Source organism: Bombus vancouverensis, chromosome 15 (assembly GCF_051014615.1).
Source record: "Bombus vancouverensis nearcticus chromosome 15, iyBomVanc1_principal, whole genome shotgun sequence".
NCBI lineage: Eukaryota > Metazoa > Arthropoda > Insecta > Hymenoptera > Apidae > Bombus > Bombus vancouverensis.
Genome location: NC_134925.1, coordinates 10,630,319 through 10,650,489, shown reverse-complemented (window position 1 = coordinate 10,650,489; position 20,171 = coordinate 10,630,319). Strand labels below are relative to the sequence as shown.

At 33.6% G+C, this 20,171-nt stretch overlaps 5 protein-coding genes across 13 annotated transcripts; 2 read left to right on the top strand and 3 right to left on the bottom strand.

Annotated features, from left to right (window-relative positions):
• Positions 1–212: 212 nt before the first annotated feature.
• Positions 213–1,685, top strand: ytr (U4/U6.U5 small nuclear ribonucleoprotein 27 kDa protein yantar). The gene is made up of 3 exons (XM_033350222.2): positions 213–714; positions 783–940; positions 1,016–1,685. The coding sequence occupies exons 1-3, from the start codon at positions 596–598 to the stop codon at positions 1,210–1,212; spliced, it is 474 nt and encodes a 157-aa protein (XP_033206113.1). The 5' UTR covers positions 213–595; the 3' UTR covers positions 1,213–1,685.
• FANCI (Fanconi anemia complementation group I) lies at positions 1,406–7,708 on the bottom strand. 6 transcript variants are annotated; one of them, XM_076625158.1, is made up of 22 exons: positions 7,446–7,708; positions 7,069–7,352; positions 6,814–6,981; positions 6,502–6,725; positions 6,219–6,415; positions 6,006–6,142; positions 5,717–5,937; positions 5,294–5,634; positions 5,070–5,202; positions 4,685–4,992; positions 4,418–4,615; positions 3,830–3,987; positions 3,552–3,716; positions 3,335–3,486; positions 3,056–3,261; positions 2,823–2,990; positions 2,566–2,746; positions 2,280–2,496; positions 2,126–2,198; positions 1,884–2,027; positions 1,705–1,803; positions 1,406–1,634 (listed from the first exon to the last, which is right to left on the bottom strand). In XM_076625158.1, exons 1-22 carry the CDS (start codon positions 7,527–7,529, stop codon positions 1,566–1,568), a joined length of 3,927 nt encoding a protein of 1,308 aa, XP_076481273.1. In that variant the 5' UTR covers positions 7,530–7,708; the 3' UTR covers positions 1,406–1,565. The 6 variants fall into 6 exon arrangements, with proteins under 6 accessions (XP_076481273.1, XP_033206111.2, XP_033206109.2 ...); XM_033350220.2 differs by having other exon boundaries at positions 1,406–1,614; positions 3,552–3,713; positions 7,446–7,707; XM_033350218.2 differs by having other exon boundaries at positions 1,406–1,614; positions 7,446–7,706.
• Positions 7,709–8,571: 863 nt separating this feature from the next.
• Positions 8,572–9,791, top strand: CPF1 (cuticular protein CPF1). Its single transcript, XM_033350223.2, has 2 exons — positions 8,572–8,916; positions 9,287–9,791. The coding sequence occupies exons 1-2, from the start codon at positions 8,905–8,907 to the stop codon at positions 9,662–9,664; spliced, it is 390 nt and encodes a 129-aa protein (XP_033206114.1). The 5' UTR covers positions 8,572–8,904; the 3' UTR covers positions 9,665–9,791.
• A 554-nt stretch (positions 9,792–10,345) lies between these two features.
• CPF2 (cuticular protein CPF2) lies at positions 10,346–13,484 on the bottom strand. 2 transcript variants are annotated; one of them, XM_033350252.2, is made up of 4 exons: positions 13,347–13,484; positions 12,564–12,606; positions 11,595–11,958; positions 10,346–10,675 (listed from the first exon to the last, which is right to left on the bottom strand). In XM_033350252.2, exons 2-4 carry the CDS (start codon positions 12,570–12,572, stop codon positions 10,518–10,520), a joined length of 531 nt encoding a protein of 176 aa, XP_033206143.1. In that variant the 5' UTR covers positions 12,573–12,606; positions 13,347–13,484; the 3' UTR covers positions 10,346–10,517. The 2 variants fall into 2 exon arrangements, with proteins under 2 accessions (XP_033206143.1, XP_076481112.1); XM_076624997.1 differs by lacking the exon at positions 13,347–13,484 and adding an exon at positions 12,667–13,117.
• A 1,038-nt stretch (positions 13,485–14,522) lies between these two features.
• On the bottom strand, positions 14,523–19,660 carry LOC117166343 (uncharacterized). Of its 3 annotated transcripts, XM_076624995.1 has the most exons (5): positions 19,506–19,647; positions 19,062–19,153; positions 18,228–18,543; positions 16,513–16,799; positions 14,523–16,367 (listed from the first exon to the last, which is right to left on the bottom strand). In XM_076624995.1, exons 3-5 carry the CDS (start codon positions 18,308–18,310, stop codon positions 15,775–15,777), a joined length of 963 nt encoding a protein of 320 aa, XP_076481110.1. In that variant the 5' UTR covers positions 18,311–18,543; positions 19,062–19,153; positions 19,506–19,647; the 3' UTR covers positions 14,523–15,774. The 3 variants fall into 3 exon arrangements, with proteins under 3 accessions (XP_076481110.1, XP_033206136.1, XP_033206138.1); XM_033350245.2 differs by lacking the exon at positions 19,062–19,153 and having other exon boundaries at positions 19,506–19,660; XM_033350247.2 differs by lacking the exons at positions 18,228–18,543; positions 19,062–19,153; positions 19,506–19,647 and adding an exon at positions 16,888–17,456.
• Positions 19,661–20,171: the final 511 nt, after the last annotated feature.

Here is a 20,171-nt window from a genome sequence, read left to right as displayed (position 1 = left end):
ATGAATTAATGATTAAATATCAATAACTGATACATACAAATAATATGTATTATTTCTTAGCTCTTTAAGCCGCTATGAAATAATATGAACTTTATTAATTAATCAATTTTCTGAATAAGCAATTAGAATGAAAATAATTTAATTTTTCGTATTTTAAGCATGATCAATAATGATTAAATTATATTAATATTATGGATTAACTATATTATGTACGAATACAAACGTGACAATAAATGTCGATGAGTCGTCAGCTATAAAGTACATCACGAAGCATAACACTGTTTTTTGCTGTACATACTAAGAGATCATTTACACCACAAGATACTATTGCTATATTATAACTGAAGATCTTATCTACTATTATTCTGTGAATGATATGAGCATATCAAATATAGATATTATATAGTTATGTAGCATAATACTACAACTGTGTTAGACATAACCTAATATGATTCAATTTATGTAAACATAACCTCTTCATTCTATCAATTATATATTCGATATAAAAACGTTCGTGCATATATGAATATGTCCATTCGACAGCCTTTATCACGTTATTATTAAGTTAATTATAAATAATTAAGTAATACGAAGTATGGGACGTAGTCGTACACCTTCACCAGGAAGAAGAAGAGATCGGTCTCGAGATCGTGATCGAGAACGCGAACGAGATAGAGATCGAAGAAGAAGACGTTCTCGTGAAAGAAGAAGAAGGTATTTTTCTATATTTTTCTATTAGACTTAAATGATATAAAGATTGCATGAATTTCAAATAATCCTAGGTCCGTTGAACGAGATCGAGTAAAGTCGAGGGATAGAGAAAGAGATCGTGATCGTGAACGGGACAGACATAGACGTTCGTATAGCAGATCTAGATCAAGAGAAAGGGACAGACCTAAACCCAAATTAAAACCCACAACAGAACGTCCTGTGATTACAGGTATGTAAATCTAATATTAGTAAAGCCCGATATAAATTATAAAATAACTGACTGTTTTAAATGAATATCTTGCAGAGGCTGATCTTCAAGGAAAAACACCAGAGGAACAAGAAATGATGAGAATAATGGGTTTTTGTGGTTTTGACACTACTAAAGGCAAAAAAGTTGAAGGGAATGATGTAGGAGCCGTACATGTTATTCTTAAACGAAAGTATAGACAATACATGAACAGAAAAGGAGGATTCAATAGACCATTGGATTTTGTAGCATAAAAATTATAAATGTGATGATTCCATAAAATTCTTTACCATTGATAGAAATTCCTTAACCTGTGCAAGTTCTATTGTTTTCATAAATCTAATCAGAATAATAAGACATATAAATAGTACAAAAAATAGTTTATACAAATGAAAATATAAGTAGACAAAACAAGTGATATAAGTTGACAAAGATAGATCCGTAAAATTTTTCATTTTAAAATTTATTAAACAATTTTTATATAAAAATATTTAAAATACAAGCTTTTTTATAATAAGACAGTATTAAATATTAATAATGTTTCAATCATCCACCCTGAGTCGTTTGCTTTGAGATGTATCATCATCACTATTGCTGTCACAATCATTCATATTCGATGTTTCACTCTCAGGGTTTTCTGGAGCTTGTGTATTGAGCTATAAAGTTTAGACATATTCTAGAATTATTACAGTACAGACAATCTTGTGAAAAATAATGTATAATGCAATATCTTTTCTTTTACTTACTAAACTGACATCCATTCCCTCAAGTCCTTCTATCAGTTGTGGATTTTTAATTCTAAAATCTCTCGTTATACTTCGTTTCAAATAATTTTCTAGCGGTATCTAGATTTATGCGAGTTAAAAATTGTGAATATAAAGAGGAACGAAGAATAAAATATTTAATACTTGTGTTTTATACTTACGCCCGTTTTTTTGCCAAGTAGTAATATTTCTTTGTTAAATTGCTCGATTTCATATACTACACGAGGTATTACTTTGGTTTCTTTTAAAATTTTATTCCTTTGTGCGTATGAATCGGATTTTGATTTTAATTTATTTTGATTTTCCTTCAGAAGATATTTTGTAATAAAATAAAATAATGAATAATGATACTGATGACATTGATTTTTATTTATAATGTACGAAAAATTCGAATTCGACATACCTCTACATATGTTACCAAATTATAGAAAGCAGATTTTAATGATTTTCCAGCTATTTGTACCACCTGAATGAATCTATAACCAGTGAGATTTGTCAATTTCGGTAAACGTATAAATCATTAGTTACAAAGTGATATATGTACATGCAGCACATACTTGACTGCTTGAAACGCTGCATTCTGATCATTCGATTTAGCATAAAAGTATTTTGTAAGATTACCAAGTAAATGATACAAGTATTGCAAATTTTTGAAGGTAAAGTCAGTGGATGGACCTGGTTTGATCAATGTATTAGCTAATGTTTGAAGTGCTTGAGCAAGATAAGATAATTGTCTACATAGATTTCGTTCTTTATCTCTTAAATTGTTATTCCCTGTTAAGACAATATCATTTTTTGTGAATATTATAAAATTTTGATTTGGAATTTAAAATTTATATTTACAAGTTTCATCAATTGTTCCAGGTGCTCTAGCTATAGTGTCTTCTGCCTTTAATCGCAACAATAACCACGAAGCACTATCCAATTTTTGTTTAATGTGACCACTCAAAACATTATAAACTTGTAGTATGGTATCTTCACGTATACTTTTATATGAACCATTTGCTACTAATTCAATTGCTACCTACATTTAGGTAAGAATAACAATCAATTTAAGACATAAAAGTTTTGAATATTATGTAACAAAAATTATTGCTTACGTTATCAATGTTTCCAGCTTTTTCACATAATTCCACACAAATTTCATTCAATGTATCTCCACATACTTGACTATGTTCTTCCAAGTTCAAGAAGAATTGTATGATTGTAGAAACAATTGGGCTTCGAATATCTTCTACTTGAATAATTTCTTTTATACATTCGAGCATCTTTTTTAATGAAAAAAGGGATTTATATAAACAAAGAAGATAATTTTCATGAAAGATATACTAACCTCTTCAGAATTGTAATCTTCAAAGTTAATCTTATATGTAAATTGTTCTATTGTTTGTAATAACAGAAGTGATACTTTCTCCCTGTCATCATTGTGCGTTTCTTCTGTAAGAAACTTCTTGAGATACGACTTCAATGAAAAAATAATTTCTTGTAATTGAGAATTGATATTTGTAGATTTTGATTCCTTCTTGGATTGTACTTCAACTTGAAACAATAAATAAAATTGTGATCTAAATTGTCGAAATAACGTAGTAAACGTAGTTAGATAAATACATACAAATTGAATTGAGAAATTTTGGTAATTCAGATGAGAGTAATGTACATATACAGCAAGAAATTTCCTTGAAACATTGTAAAGCCAATATAGTTACTTGTTCATCATTTATAAGTGCATCATCCAGATTTTGTACAAAATATTTATAAAGCAATCTAAAAATGATTTCATTATTATTATTATGCTTTTATTGGCATTATTATCCCATTTCAGAACTTACCTTCCAACATCAATATATGTATTTATATAGTTATGATTTTGCAATTGAGAGGTATCCTGTATAAATGATTTTGTGTGTTGCAAGAGTTGTTCACATGTTTGTAAAATATAGCAACAAAAGCTGTGGTCTCTTCTAAGTGCAACATCATTTTGAGTAGAAGACCTTCTATTTATGAATTACAATTCATTTTTAAGATAAAAATAAGCAATTTAAAACTATGGAAACATTCAGAATGGTTTAGTAATTGCAACACTCATTTCAATCATCATGGTACTTACGAAAATAAGAGCGGTAAACTTTGACGAATTACATCCAAATCCATAATAGTATTTGGTATTTTGATATTATTCGATTTAGCCGACTTTTTAGTTGTATTATTGGGATCTCTGTCCTTTTTAGATTTATTACCATCACTTTTTTTCGTTTTTGTGGATTGCTAGAAAAATTCATAGCGAATGTCATGATTTTTAATACAATAGCTAAGTAAATAAAATCCAAATACAGAAATCAAGAGTATGTGGTAAAAGAGTAGGGGATTAGTATAGGAGAGATAACCAGTAAGAAAGGAAACAATAAGGGTGTAGACTGGATGAGGAAATTGAAAAACAAGAAAAACGAAAGAGCAAAGAGAGGGGAATATCTAGCTAAGGAGGTAAAGATTTATGCAACAGATAATAGACATACATAATAGTTAAGGGTTACATGGTAGACAGTAGATAAGGGATAGTAAAATAAGGGTAGCATAAGGTTGTGTGTGTAAAGTGAGAGTACAAGACAATAAGGAGAATAATTTTGTTGTAAACTGACTTCCTCTTATGGCCATGAAGCTAAAATAAACTATATTATATAAAGAAAAATTATTCTACCTTTTTAATGAAATCTATCAAACGTGTATATCCTTTGAACAAATTGTTAGTATCATGAGAGCTTTCCTCATTCCCCTTCGACCATTCTCCAATTTGAAACGCCATTAAAGCCTCATATATCCCAATGACCATACCAAGATTCTTTAACTTGATCTCTGACTTTGGAAAGTCTCCATGAAGTAAGTCAGTTCCATGTTCCTAAAATTATTGAGGTTTATTTTTACATTGCATATCAACTTTCTATATTGGCGTTTAAATTTTAATTACCAAATTTAAATGCTCCAATTCTGTAATTGCCATTTTCCTGCACAGTGATTTCAAAATATCATGTAATTTTTCAAGAGTACGTGAATTTTTTACAACTGTATTAATATATGTCTTTTGTAATGTAAATATCAATTGAGCAATAGGTTCTTGTAATACTATTTCCACTCCATGGACATCTGTACACAATTCCAATTTTACAGGTGGCAAGGCACTATCATCTGTATGAAGATATAGATTCAAATGTGAAAGGAGCATGTCTACTAGAATTTCTGTTATTTCGGGATTTTTGGTCACAGTACCATACAGGCCTAAAAACGTAATGGAGATTAAGAAAATGGCAATATCAAACAACAAATTGTTGGTCATTCAAACAAATCTTCTATACCTTCGTACAGGTGTAATCTGGTTTCATACTCATAAGTAAAGGTCTTTTTTAATATATCCGATATTTCATAATATAAAGTTTTATCGCAGTCTGTCACCGATTTTCCTCGTTGCGAATTATACTCCAAAGTTACCTAGATTCAGTGATAAAAATTGTAGAATTTTTTTCATAAAGATAAGTGGAAGTAGTTTCTTTCCATTTTTATTTATGATCTTTATGTATACCTGAGTTAATGTTGATCTAGAACTAGTGCTCATTGAATCATTAAATTGACTAAGTCTAAAGCTAAGTTGAGAATGCACATTTGTATATTTTAACATTTCAAGATACCCTGTCACAGCTGTTTGTCGTTTTAATGCACCTTTCCTGTAAAGAGCTTTTCTCAAAGTCAATAAAAGGTTTTCTCGTATATTTGGTGAAACACGTGCTAATGGCAAAATAGCATATAAAACTTGATTAGCAACTGTAGGGTGTAAAAATAACAATCGTTCGAGGATAGTTATAATCCAGACTTGATGATCCAAAACAACTATTGACAATTCGCGGCACATATACTTTAAACAGTCTAGAAAACATTTGTTTTAAGTAGGATTAAAGAATAGAGTCACATTTGGTGCAATTCTCTGATAATATTATTGCCCTTTTACCTGTGTAGTGTGTTGTCGGCATACCACCTGCTACTATTTTATTAATCAACTCTTGTAACACAATAGGAACTGTCTCGTGACGTTTCTTAATTATTTCTCGTATTATTTCGGATCCAATACGCCACATAGCTGTTGCATTATTTTTGGATTTTTGATCAGCATTCATTAACGTAAAAGCTAAATTTGTAAGTCCCCTTAGTACTAAATGACGATCTTTATTGCTGCAAAATTAAAATTAGACAGTAAAATAAAGCGTATATGTGAAAAAAGAAATATTAATTGAATTGACCTGCTATCAATGACTTGTCGAATAATCCCAATTATATTACAAGGTGTAGGTAAAAGTTGTCTCATCCATGCACTGTTTTGTCGTTTTTCTTTTTCTAAGCTACTATTAACCACAGCCAGTCTTAATATCTCAAATATCTGTTAAGAATATTTTACGTCAGAATAATAAAGTAAAAATACAAATTTTTGATTTCATACTAAAAATGTTTACTACCTGATCTTCATATATTGTAGAAACTGACATCAGTACAGAGAGCATAAAGGGTTGTAGCACGTACTCTGGGGCATGAGACACATGTTTAAGGAAACGGATAAAATCTTTCATGTTTTCATGATTTAACTGAGCAGCTTGGTACACATGATACAAAACAGTGCTCTCAATGTCTTGTACCTCTTTTAAATTTATTATATCTATAAATATCCATATAAAAACAAAAATGGCAATTAGAAACTTATGCAATGAATATACACAGATGTTAGTTACATATTTTACATACCAATATTTTCAAGACTATTACTGTCATCAGACAAACTTGTTTTTGAATAACATAGCTCAAAGTATTTGGACAAGGCATTTAAAAGCTTTCTATTATCTTGATTTGGACATAATTTTAACGTCTGATATGTGAACGAGGGTACTTGATCTAGAGGGAGATTTGGAAGAGAAGAACATAACATCCTCAAAACCTCATTACGATCTGTTTTATCTAGTACCATATCCCTTTATATGGGTAAAATTAAATAACTCTCTTATCTCTAAAATTTCATATGTGTAAGATTCAATCATATAGACACAAAAAGTCAGTTACCCAAACATTTTTGCCAAAGATGGTAAGAGATTGACGTTCCAATGATAATTACATATGGCTTTAATAATTAGCGATTTATATTCAGTGCCAGAAACTTCAGCATCTGCATGAACAATATATTTTTCATTTTCCAGTGCCTCCAGTAATGCAGGTAATAAATCCTTCCAACTGAAAAAGGAAGAAAATGGTTTGAAAAACTTTCATGCAGAAAGAAAAAGAAGAGAAGAAAATGGGAGCAAAAACAAATTGCTATACCTGCATAGCTCATTATCATTATTGCGAATATTTGTAAGACAGAAGTCAACAAGTTTGACAAGATGTTGCTTTGAATAGTTTGGCAAGTCAGAAATTATTCGGCTAACGATCGCATTTGCCTGCCCTAGAGATACGTTAGTTTCCTCCAAATTTTTTAACGTAGATTCAATCACTTTTCGTCGCTTAGTTTGACAGGCTTCAGAATTGGAAAATGCTTGCAGAAGGTTATCTAATGTATTTATTCCATTCGATTTACAAATACTGCTATGTATTAATCGCGTAAGCTAATGAAATTACATTTTAATCTTAAATATTACCACCATATACGTCAGTTATAAAGTCATAAGTTATGGTTGAAATGGAATATTTACGATTACCTGTTCCACGCTCGATTCTTGAACAAATGCGCATATTTCCGATTTATTTCCACGTTCTCTCAATTTTTCAAACCGTTGACTCATATTTCGATATTTTAGATCTATTTGTTGCTTTTACCTTTCTTATTCGGAATAAATTTAATATAATTCACGGAATTTTCAATTTCTTCGTTACCGATTGACTTCAATCTATCAAGAATGTAAGATTTCAAATCGTGTAGAATACAAACACATGTGCGCAAGTATCATATCATTCACAAGTTCGACAAAGCTTCGTATAGAGGCCGTAACTTCAGAGATGCATATCTCTGATATTTGATATTTGAAGAAAAAAAAGGCGGGAAACGTCTTTCACTCAATAATTAATCTATTGTACATGTTAATTTGAAATATTCGTAGCGTTTCTGACAATTAGTATTAACTGCTATTGTATATTTGTTTAAGATGGAAAAAGATTACATGTTTAATGTTAGCAGAGAGGAGTATTAGGAATTATAACGGCTCTAATTCAACGCGTGAAATTAACATTCATTCGCCACTGTAGCTTAAAACGTGGATATTTGACTGTTTCGCAACTCTAATACAGATTAATTTTACTCACTAGTAACGATCATACAAAATCGCGACTTGCCCGATATGGAACCTATCAGCCAAAAACACAAACTACTACTCAACTACTAGTCCAATTTCGTTATGAACATTCCAAATAACTTAGAAGTTTAACAATTTCATAGAAATTTATGTATGAAATGTAACAGGTTGAAAATTGTAATATACATGATTTGGGAAGTAGAAGCTGTATAAAATATTTAATTTGATTTGTAAACAGCGTTGCAATTGCCCCTTATCAAATAAACAGGATTTTCATCGAAATTATTTTCTATAAATATATCTTCTATAAAAATATACTTTGTCTGAAACATACAGAGACGAGGCGTATTTTGTAATCATGTAGTTTTATGTAAAAAAATAGAAAGGATTTTTTCTGAGGTAAACGATAGGTACATTTTTCGAAAGCGAGAACAATGACTGTTCGAATGGTACGCTATCATTTACATCGGTATTTCAGATTTCAAGCAGAGGTTTGGCAAGAGGATAAAATGATAGAATAAATGGATCGCGGTCATTTTTTTCTCTGACGACAACCAGTCGAAGGTTTTGGATTTTTAGTCCAAGGTCGGAGGGGGATAAGTTAACGATATATTATTGAAAGAGTGAAAAAGAGAAAAAGGAGATTCGGGCGTGGCAGAGAAAAGTATACAAACGATTACGCATGTTCCTATGGCGAAAGTCATTTTCGGTGCTCGTTCGAAACACGCCCTTGTACCCCACCTGATTTCGCGTATCTCATTCACCTACCCGAACCGGACTATATAAGATTTCGGATACCAAAGGATCAGCACGCACTTGCTTTCGTACATTGTTAGCGAATCGACCAAGGTTCTCTTTCAGACTCACAATGTTCTCGAAGGTAAGCGATGCAGAATAACTTGTTACGAACATCGAAATTGTATCATACGGCTCTGCGCTATACTTGAAACATATCTCACGTGTATTCCAAATGTGACTCGACTCAAACGAGTGGAAACCATTTGCAACTTTACAAACTAAACTATTCATTAATTATTTTTGTAATTTTGCATTCTCAGGTCTTGAAGTTCTCTTTTGCCTGCCTCTTTGTTCTGATCTTGTTCTAACACAGGATTGAATAATTTTGGGAGTCGCAGAAATTTTTGAAATACACGTGTAATATACTTGAAACAAAGGAAGATGATAGCTGTGGGAAAGAAGTTGTTTCGGTAACGGCATCGTTGAGCTAATTTTGTTCCTTTCTTTTTCAGATCATAGTACTCGCTTGCATTCTTGCCATGAGCAACGCCGGTATCTTGGCACCAGCTGGACAATATACTCTGACCCCTGCGGCTTTAACGTCCACATCGGACAATATCCTTCGCAGCTCGGGAAATCTGGCACAAATTGCGACCCAATCGAAGACAGTTGCCACCCCATTCTCGAGCACTAGCAGATCCGACATCCGCGTAACCAACCCGGCCATCTATGCTCACACTGCTCCAGTGGCATACGCCGCAGCCCACGCACCTTTGGCAGCACCCTTGGCAGCACCCGTGAGCCCACTCCTTGGCGTCGCTTATTCTCCAGCGGTAGCTGTTTCGCACATGGCCTACAGCAGCCCCATCGGTGTCTCTTACTCTTGGTAATCGTGTCTCCTTCTGAGTTTCTTGGACCGTTGCTCTGACAATCATTTGGAATAACTTTCATCGCACTATGTTTGTACTAAAAATGTCTTTTACTTTCTATTTATTAAATACGATATGTATTGAAACGTAACAAGTTGCGCCTTATATTTTCCTTCCCCCTTCGCCGTTAATTTCATGTTTGTTAGGTATTCTCGGCCAGCGTTGATTCTGTTATATCTTGCTAGATGTTTGCTGTATCTTCTATTGAACGAGAATACGCATAGTACGTAAATCGAAGAATCTATTGCAATCACACAACCTATATAGATAGATGATTACCACTTGGCACAGGTCTATCACGAAGTAATCGCTATTGTCTGACTTGGATTCGCGAATACGTTAGGCCTGAAAATGAATATTGAAAAAGAACGAGTGAGACAGAGAGAGGTACATCTCAGAATTCATACAATATGTATACGTATGAACGCACTATGTATTTCTAGGGAATAGAAGTTAATTTAAATATAATCGTATCATTTTGATATCATCTTGGCCGTAAAATACTCGATAGTCTTGACTAAAACGATTTCAGAAATCATAAAATTCAACGTAAAACGTTCCTGTGAGTTATGAGCTTCTCCGCTCGATTGGAACGATGAGAACGAGCGAACAAGAGTACGAATTTGCTCTCCGAGCTTCGTATAGAGTTACGATTGATTTATTGAATATTCGATTATTACATTCTGTGACAAAGTTGATCGTTTAGGTAGTAAAAACGATTCGCCATCGACACGAATGTTTGAACGCGTTTCATAATCGGTCGTGGTTTTAGTCGAGTCCTCCGCCGCTTCGTAGTGGTTCGAGCGTGTGGACCTTAAAGAACCTTGACGGCTCCTAATCCCTGCAAAGCTCCAAGCCCGTTAAGCCCCAGAGGAGTTAAACCAGCGGTGAGAGCGGGTGCAGCTCCGATTGCGGTGGTCAGTCCAGGTGTGAGAAGCGCAGGAGCGGCGACAGCTGCTGTAGCCACTGGAGCTGAAATCATCGCACGAAACAATCGTAATTTTACAATCGAATCAAAAGTGAAAGAATCGTTCAAGCGATCGGCATACTAGCGTTCGCCTCGTTAGCGAACAATGGTATGCCACTGTTCGTTTTCAACTCGAGCTTTTACTTATACGCCTATTCGTTAAATAATTGACCGCACGAAATACACGCGGAACGATATTACTTCACTATATCGTACGACGAAGCGTGGTATGCTTAGTATATTAATAGTACGTATCAGCTTGAGTAATAAAATAAAGTTCATTCGCTTGTTTCTTACAAGAGTGCATAGACACGTTGCTATATTCCTATAAAATCTACGTATCCGATCAAGCAATCATTTGTTCGTCCCATTTCTCCGTAAATATACTATCTTTCGTAAAAAATTCAGGTGCACGTACTTCTATGTTCTTCGTAAGAGACGAATGAACTCGTTACTCAAGTCGATATATGTATAATAAGAGAAAACGAAAGATAAAAAAGGAAGTGGAAACTGGGGAAGAAAAAAGAAAACAGTAGAAAGAAGATGTGAAAGGAATTATGGCAACAACTGAAACGATAAAAAGGAAAATGAACACGAGAAAAGCGGACTAATAAAATATCGATTCTAAGGCATAAAGGAAGCGTGCCGGCAAGCGAATGCCAAGCGCCCGATTTCCTCGCGACATCGTCGAGTCGACCGCCGTCTGATATTCCACTATATTCTAATCGTTAAATACATTGCGGTTAGAAAAGGTCGTGTAAAGGTGCGCGTGTGTGATACGTATAAGGTAGCGTCGCTGTACAGTGACGCGCCATCGATGTATGTAATATATGTAGCGATCTAACGTATAGGTTAAGTTCAACTAAGTTGTGGATGTTAGAGAGTTACAATTTAATTGTAAATTGGCACCCATTAATCAGGTACCTGCAAGAGCGGTATTTGCGACCGCAACTACCGGGGCGGGCACAGCGGTCGCCGTCACGATTCCAGGATTGTTAACGCGCACGTCCGCTTTCCTGACGCTACTGAACGGCGTATCTACGCTCTTCGCGTAGGCCGATATGGCACCTAAGTTACCGATACCCCGTATCACGTTAGAGGTCGATGTTGCGATAGTTGGTACAGCGAGGGCGGCTGTGGGCAGGGGAAGGGCTGCTGCAGTGGACAGAGGAAGAGCCGCTGCTGCCGCTGGCTGCACCGCGACCGCTGCGGGCGCGGTTGCGAGCAAACCACCGCCGATCACGCCAGCTTGTCCAACCGCCAGCAAGCAACCACAAATCACCAAGAACTGAAAAACAAAGGTCAATTTTCCCTTTCTCTTTTTCCCTTCTTTCTCGCTACAGCTAACAATGCGTCACTTTCTGTTTCATTTTCATTGCGCTTTTCCTTCTTGCTCGACGACTTTGTTCTGCGATTTGTCGCTTTACTTAAAATTTTGTTTAGATGTAAGAAGATTCCAGAATCGAAATGGCGCAATGAAGTTAAGTATCTTATACAGGGTAAAAAGACGATGAATCGTTTCAGTGCACCGTCATGCCAACATCGTTTCTTTATTCGGTTTCGTAGTTAAACGGCGGGCTTTTTCAGACTCTTCGTAACGTTAGAAACGTTGCTTGGTATGGTAAGAGATTGTAAGATATCCAGATATCGTTTGTGTCGACAGTTCCGTCTCTTACAAAGAAAACTTCTTGTAGTTTAAGATTTAAAAATATATGATATTACTTAAATTTTTTTTTTAAGCGAATTTCTGAAGCGCACTTTTGTGAAAAGTTTATTGTATCAGTAAATTCTGTCAGACAAATTTTTTGCTAAATTATCAAAACCAGATCGAAAATTGTGGCAATTAATTCGTGGACCATCGCGTATGTCGGCGTATACGAGTCTTTTACTTACTCTAAACATGATGATGATAGGTAGGAGCTGCTTTCTTCACCGACTGGAAACGACAAACGAATTGAATGCATCTAGTGGATTTGTCAGCCTATTTATACGTAACCTCTTGTAATCCTGTCCAGATAGTTAACTTGAAATATTTTTTCACCAAAAACTTGGTATCAAGTGTCCGTCGACCAAAGACCAGCGTATTGCATAGAAGGTTTGCAACGAACCGGCATTGCAACACATACATATGGCTAGAGAAAATTTGATATCGTAAAACTCAAGTAGCAGATTGCACTGTGATCTTTCTAAAGAAGATTTTTGCTATTCGACTAGCACGAAACGAAATTGATAACCAAACTACCAGTGAGACAAAAAAATGGGGAAGGTGGAATGAAAAATACTAATTAAACGCGTTAGAGAATGCGCATAATTTCGTTAGCGTGTGTCGTTAAATGTGTGTTATAACAAAACACCGATATGTAAATATACACCGATTGAAAAGTAAAAAACAGACAGATACCCTGCGCAATTACTCAATGTGAGTCTATCTCAAATTGCAACCGATATGTCTTGGTATCCAGGTATACTATAGAATTACAAGCTTATCCATTGTATAAAGAATCGTACGTTTGACAATTATCGCGTACGATATACATGGATAATAGCGAACTATTGAAAAGATTGTTGTAATCTTTATGGTTGATGATTAGCGGTTCGTGTCTCAATCTATTGATTGGGGTTAGGTTACATTCAGGATGGTATATACAATATTACTGTTAGAAAATTCAGACTGACTTTAATGCTATTCATTCGTCGTTCTTTCCAAATTTCAAAGACGTCCAAGTCAACCCTGCTACGATCCTCGAATATATACGTATGCACTACGCCAAGAAATTGAAAGATCTTTAAATTTTGATCGAAAACTTGTCGATATTCGAACCACTGTAACTTTGTCAATAAGAATCGTATAATACTCTACTTGGGCTCGTTTCAAAGGACGAATCGTCTACTTTCGCGCCCTTAAACGTTAATTTTGTCGAAGATTCTTTTTTGTTGCGAAATAGAGTAGGAAATTAGTTATTTGTTTCCCTTTTCAAATTTTAATTTCGCATTATTTAGTAGTACATATGCACTTTTGTATGATTACAAAAATTTTATACTATGAAAATGAAACGAAGAACCCGGCCAAAGGCACTTTATTGGGAAATAATGTGTCAATACTTTTTGTAACATCTGTGTGCATTTCAATGTATAGTAGAAAGAATTGATGCTACAATGAATGAGATTCAAGAATCAATTATTTCGTTCTAACATACCCTGCTGTATGTATAAAGATGTGAGTATTTTGTCTATTTCAATTAAATTACCTTGTCTTGAATCCGTTAATAAAGTCATATTTGATTCCAAGTAATTTGGAAAAAATTCAGCGAAAACGTGAATGTAAGTAGCTTCGCAAGATCAAAAATAACAAAAATGGGAAACGAGGGCGTGGAGAGTAGAAGGGGTAGAAGGCGACGCGACGGAATGAATAAACAAGTACAAAGTGAGAGGGAACGCGATCAGACGACCACTGCCGGTTGCAGTTGTTACGCAATTGACATTGGCAAATTGTAACAGAACAAGCACGGCCAAGAACTTCGAGATTTCATAAGCACGCCGGAGGCGAAGGAGTGTATTATAATTTGGTAAGATGACGTAGCAAAATGACTTGTTCGTTTTCTAATCTAAATCTTTAGCCATTAATGATTTATATGTATCTCCCGCGTTCAACATGATAGTCACAATTTCTAATAAAAGGAATAACGAAATCGTTGTATTGTTTTGTAACTCTGACAAATAGTTATAAATTATATCTTATACCGTGAAATATAAGGATAATAATACCTACATAAAAGCATATTTAATTAGAGAAAGTATTTTGAATATACTGGTTTTAACAGATTCGATCGCGTCGAAGAAGTGAAAACATCATCGATACAATAGGTTTTATTTATTTAATGTTTCTCTGTAAAATACAGTAGAACATATTCTTGTTAATAACACATACTAACAATTTGTTGGCTGATTGTACTGCAACAGCATATGAGATGATTCCCGTGATATATCATTAACACCAATAGTGTCTCCGTTTGTCATATCGATTACATAGATCGTACATATGGATAGAGTTACCTAACAATTCTCCATCTCAAACTGTAGGAATGTCGGGAATAATATGCCGAGATCATTAATTAATAATTCCACCATTTTTTACATTATCGTAACGAGTTAATTGATATTATAATTTTCATATTCGAATAGACCTCGTGTTCTCGAATGCGTAACAAAAGCATCTCCACTTCAGTGTTTCAGTATGTTTCTTAACAATTATGTTATCGCGATCGAAAAATATTATATTACTAGCGATAAATTATTCACTAGATACTGCACGATAATCATTATTTTCAAAACATCCACAGACTTCGCGCACTGTAATTTGTATATATTTTTACATATTTCATTTTATCTATTTTTTTTTAACACAGGCTTTTCGAACAATGGTCAAGGTTCAAGTAATTTTATTTTTTCCAAGATCACTTGCATTCTATAAATATAAAAAATAATATATAAACGTATGCATATGACATAACATTTTCCCCTACTTCACTTTTCTTTCTTCTCTAAAAATTAAAGATAGGATATCTTGGTTTATTAGTTAAGTTTGTCAAGCGATAGATCATCTAAAAATAATTTTTGTTTCGTTTTCACGGAATATAAGTACCTCCCCCCGCTCCTCGAAGCTTTATAAGAAAACCATAGTGTTCGATACACAAGTATTTCCTTTTGTATTCCTGATCTATGTCATCACCATTATGATAGGGTTCCACTATTAAAGAAAGACTATTAAGGAAAGAACATCATTAACATCATAAACATTAATTAAAAGCCGAAAAAATAGAAAAAAGAAAGAATAAGCACAAATACGTTATTAAATAATTGTACTAACTATAATAAGCACATTGTTAAGAATACACGAAAAATAACGAGCAAAAAGCTGCTCTCCTTTGTTTATTTTTCGTTTTATCAATGCGTTCATTCGTTGATTTTAAAAAACTCAGAAAGTGACAATAATATGTATATATTTCTATCGTGCTTTCCTTCTAAAAAGATCCTTCTTTCCGAATTAATTGCTATTAATTAACTAAGCTTAAGATGTAAACAAATAACAATTTACTACATTGGTTTACATCGATGTTGGGGACCAGAAATTCATTTCTCTTAATTGCGATGGTTTTGCTCGAAATGCATTTGGGTAAGCAGCTGATTTTTCTGATTTCTCATCGCTTCCTACATATGTAAGATTTTGCGACGAAATGGATTTCTTCCGAGCAAGCGATCTAAGCGGAGCAGTTGCGGCTTCGATGTTTGCTTCGTCCTCTTCTTCGATCTTGCTAGTAACGAGTTCCCTAGATTGTCCGAAGATACTTGCCAAGATCCAACCTCCCTGATATTTCCCGCAATCATGAAGGGATGCTCCTGCAAAGTATCGGTTCGCAGAAACACGACGACGAGCCTTAGGCGAACCGCTTGGACTGCCTGATGGCGAAGCGACTGGAGTGGCTGGTAAAGATTTGCTTCCTCTTCTGGGTTGACTGGCGGCCTGCTCGGCCGAAATAGTCTCGTGAAGTTTGTTAGACATCATCTGGTTAGCTACAAGAACAATTGACTTTCCACAAAGTGCTGGCTTGCCGTGAAATCCATCATCTACCCCCTGTGATTTTGTAATCTTCGTATTATCGGCCAGTAATACCTTCGGACTTGATTTAATTCCTTTTTCTGGGAGCAAAATCAGAAACATTGAATCACAAAGAGTAAGAAAGAAATTTTACTTGTTATTCGTTGTTTCAGTCGTAATAATTAAAAGAAAATTCGTAATTACTAACTGCACAAAGAACGCATGCAACAGTCAATTGTAAATTACCTTTATTCGCTGTTAAAGTTGATGGTATAAACGGTTGACAAGGTAAGGGATGCTTGCTGAAATCAATTTCCTGATATTTTTTCTTCTCCTCGGTAAACTGTTGTTGTTGCGTATCCTGTACTTTCACATTATTTGTTGATGAAGTAATATTTTGTTCCTTAAAAACTTCGTCAATCGGCCGATATTCTTGCGAAACCGATGATCGATTTTGTGTCTTCGGATATCGTATGTAAAAGAAGCTGTCGTCATGAGATGGTGGACTAAACGTAATGTCATCGAAATTACATCTGCATAAAAGAAAAAAGACGAGAAGTTGGTAATTACACGTTGCAAAGAAAGAAAGTAAGGTTAATGAAGCAAACAAGGGTATGCTACTCGATAAATAAAGGCTCTTCGACTGATGGTCTTTTGTTAGAAGATTCTTTCAGCTTTAGATATCTTCTTACCATTGATATATTGTTCTCTTTACTACCAACAGTTCGTCTATAAATTTCTAAGTTCTATAGCGATGCGTTTCTCAGAATGCTAACCCGTCAACTAATTCAACGAATAATTCAATGCCTGACATAAGTATTTTGTTGAATTCGATACTGTTCATAACATGCGTGAACAAACAATCGTTATTTAATCCGATGTTTTAATGTAAATCGACATAGATCTACAAGAGAGAATAAGAAAAGAGTATAACAAACGTTATGCACCGCACACAGTAAGCTATACGAGGTCGCACTATTGCGAGGAGTGTCTTGAGTCTAAGAATAGCGGGCACAATGCCCATGCGATTAACTGCTTATTCGTGTTGTATCACGCATTAGCCAAATTTCATGTATAAATATTTCTTATCGTTTATTAAATGTATGAATTGAACATCCAAGACTTAAACAATGCAAATCTCTTGTTCTATGTGAATGTTTATGATATATTCAGTGATTAATTTTGAGATCAACTCTTCTGTAAAACTTAGTAAAAGGAAAAATCAGTTCACCTGACCGAATCATTTCTGTCAATTACGATTAGTAAAAGTGACTTAACTTTGAAAATACAGCACAGAATAATTTAGACGATTTTAATTAAAAAATAATAATAATTATTCCGAGTGAAAAATTTGTTTATGGCATGCACTTATTTTTTTACAATGTAACAATTTCTTGTTTGTAACATCATTTGAGAGCTAAGCATATTTGTAAGATCTAAATTTGTTTTAATCAAGATTGATATTGTTTTTCTACTTTATACACTAGGCTATAGTCATAATGCATGTGTTTTCTGATGAAAGAACATTCCGACAGACACATGATAACAGTCAAATATATATATGCATTCTTATAAGAATAGCTACATTGTTCTTCAAATATTAGATTCGTCAAAATACACATCCATTATAATCATAAATCATAGACTTAGTTTTATGTGAAAGTAGATAAAATCCAACCGCCGGCTTGGCAGCACGATTTTCGCATAACAAATATATTTGATAATCATATTAAGAGGGTTAATGCTAAATCTACTTGTATTCAGTATTTACAGATTCACAGAGATGCCCTGCCAGCAATCTAAAAAATTGCCTCTTACCATTGCAATTGGTTTAAATTTCTTCTACATTCAGCAAAGAACAATGCTACGTTAAGGCATCACAAGCCTGCAACTCAGTACAAGTCGAAGTTTAACAACCTTACAACACTTCAATTCTACAAAGGATTCGAAAAGAAACGAACCTATCGTCAGTTCGGCCTTTGATCCACTGTGGCAAAGATATTCCAACGCTGAGTAATCTATCTTCTTGTCTTGTGGAGCCCATTTTTATAATTTGCCAAACTTTCCCTTTCTTTCGAATTGAATCCAATAAAAAATAAGATTTGGTTCCGTTTAAGTTTGCCTATATCTTTCTTTTTTCTTTTTTTCTTTTAATAGATCACACCTTGAAACATTGGATTCAAAAGATATCCGACAGTTCAAAGTTGTAATCTTTTAACAATTTTAAGTAAAAAACAACTTCTCCTAAAGGATTGATCTGCACGTTGTTTTACTGACCTAGAAAATGAATAAAATGATGGATGGGCGCGTTTGATTATGCATGATTAAATTTGATTTTATTAAACATTTTTCCATTCTAGATATATGCTACTTAAATGCATTGAAAGAAGAAAAAACACATTATATTTCATGATTATACCGCTCATTTTGTTGCAAATTCATATTTTTAAGAACATGATTCAAACAATAGCATCTTAGTAAAAAATTGTTTTATGTATCAAATATTATAAAAAGCACTATATATACTTTGTATATTTTACATATTTCTTTATCTTATGTATGTGCATTTTACGCAATTTTATACTTTCAGATTCTTTAGAAATCAGAAGGGAGATAAAATGACTCATTATTTATAATATTCGATCCCTCTAAACATAACTTTGATTATTCCAAAGGTATGTTTGTAAAAATATCAGTTCACTAATGGTTTCCTATTTATATACTCTTTTATCTTTGTTTTTGTTGGACTTGTATTTATTTTTGCAATTAACTAGTAGTATATTCTACATACATACGTTTTTGTATTCTTTCTCTGTCTCTGTCTCTTTCTTTCTTTCTTCCTCCCCCGTTCCCCTCAAGAGTATATTTTTGTTATAAATTACAAGGTCTATAATGACATCGACATTAAAGTATTTCTTTATAAAGGCAAATCATTTTGTTTTGTATTATCTGCTAAGACAGATAACCAGGGTATTTCGAAAGCAATGGCAAAAAATGTAAACACAAAAAAGTAATCAAAATAATACCAAGAAATAAAAAAAGAGAAAGAATAAAATTTATAACGACAAAAATTTACATAATTTGATAAATATGAAAAAGATAATTATTTTTATAGTCTACTATATTACGTTTCTCATACTTATTCATTGGAGTATATCATTCACAAAATTGAAGTACGAGTATAAACGGACACGCTTCATTCAACAAAATAGCAATATGTATATTGATCGATTACTTACTCGATTTTTATGATATTTTAGATGTTTTTGCACATTTAATAACCCCATAACGGCAATATTTTTACAGAGCTTCGGAATATCGTGACCGACGAACAGCTAATCACCATTTGCTGTGACCGAAAATCATATAATATATTAAGCTCTGTTGTGTCGAAGTACCAACTACTTTATCTAATGGAAAATTCCCATTCCTGGACAAATGGAAAATAACTAGACTAACAAAAGGAGCTAAGGAAAATGAAGAGAAACAACGTTGACGTTGTTATTGAAAACACTAACGGAAAATCGTATTGATTCTTTTTATTACATATTCAAATTTAATTTATTGCATATATATGATCGAAGCCCGTGGAGTGCTGAAGCACTCTGCTCGCGTTACTTCAAACAATTCCAAAACTAATTTGATGTTTAAATGAAGAAATACATAACAACAAAGATTAACTTGCATATTTTATGTTTAAAACTAATTATATTTAAAACTGAGTATTTCTAAAAGATTGACTGCTATAACAGGATTTGATTTTTAATGAAATTTACTTAGATGCTGAGCTCAACATGACAGTCCTAACGATTCAACGATTCTACGATTAATTTGTTATCCAATAGGACAAATTTTCATTAACTAACGCTAATAAACATTATTTTGATTGGAGTTTACAATATCAG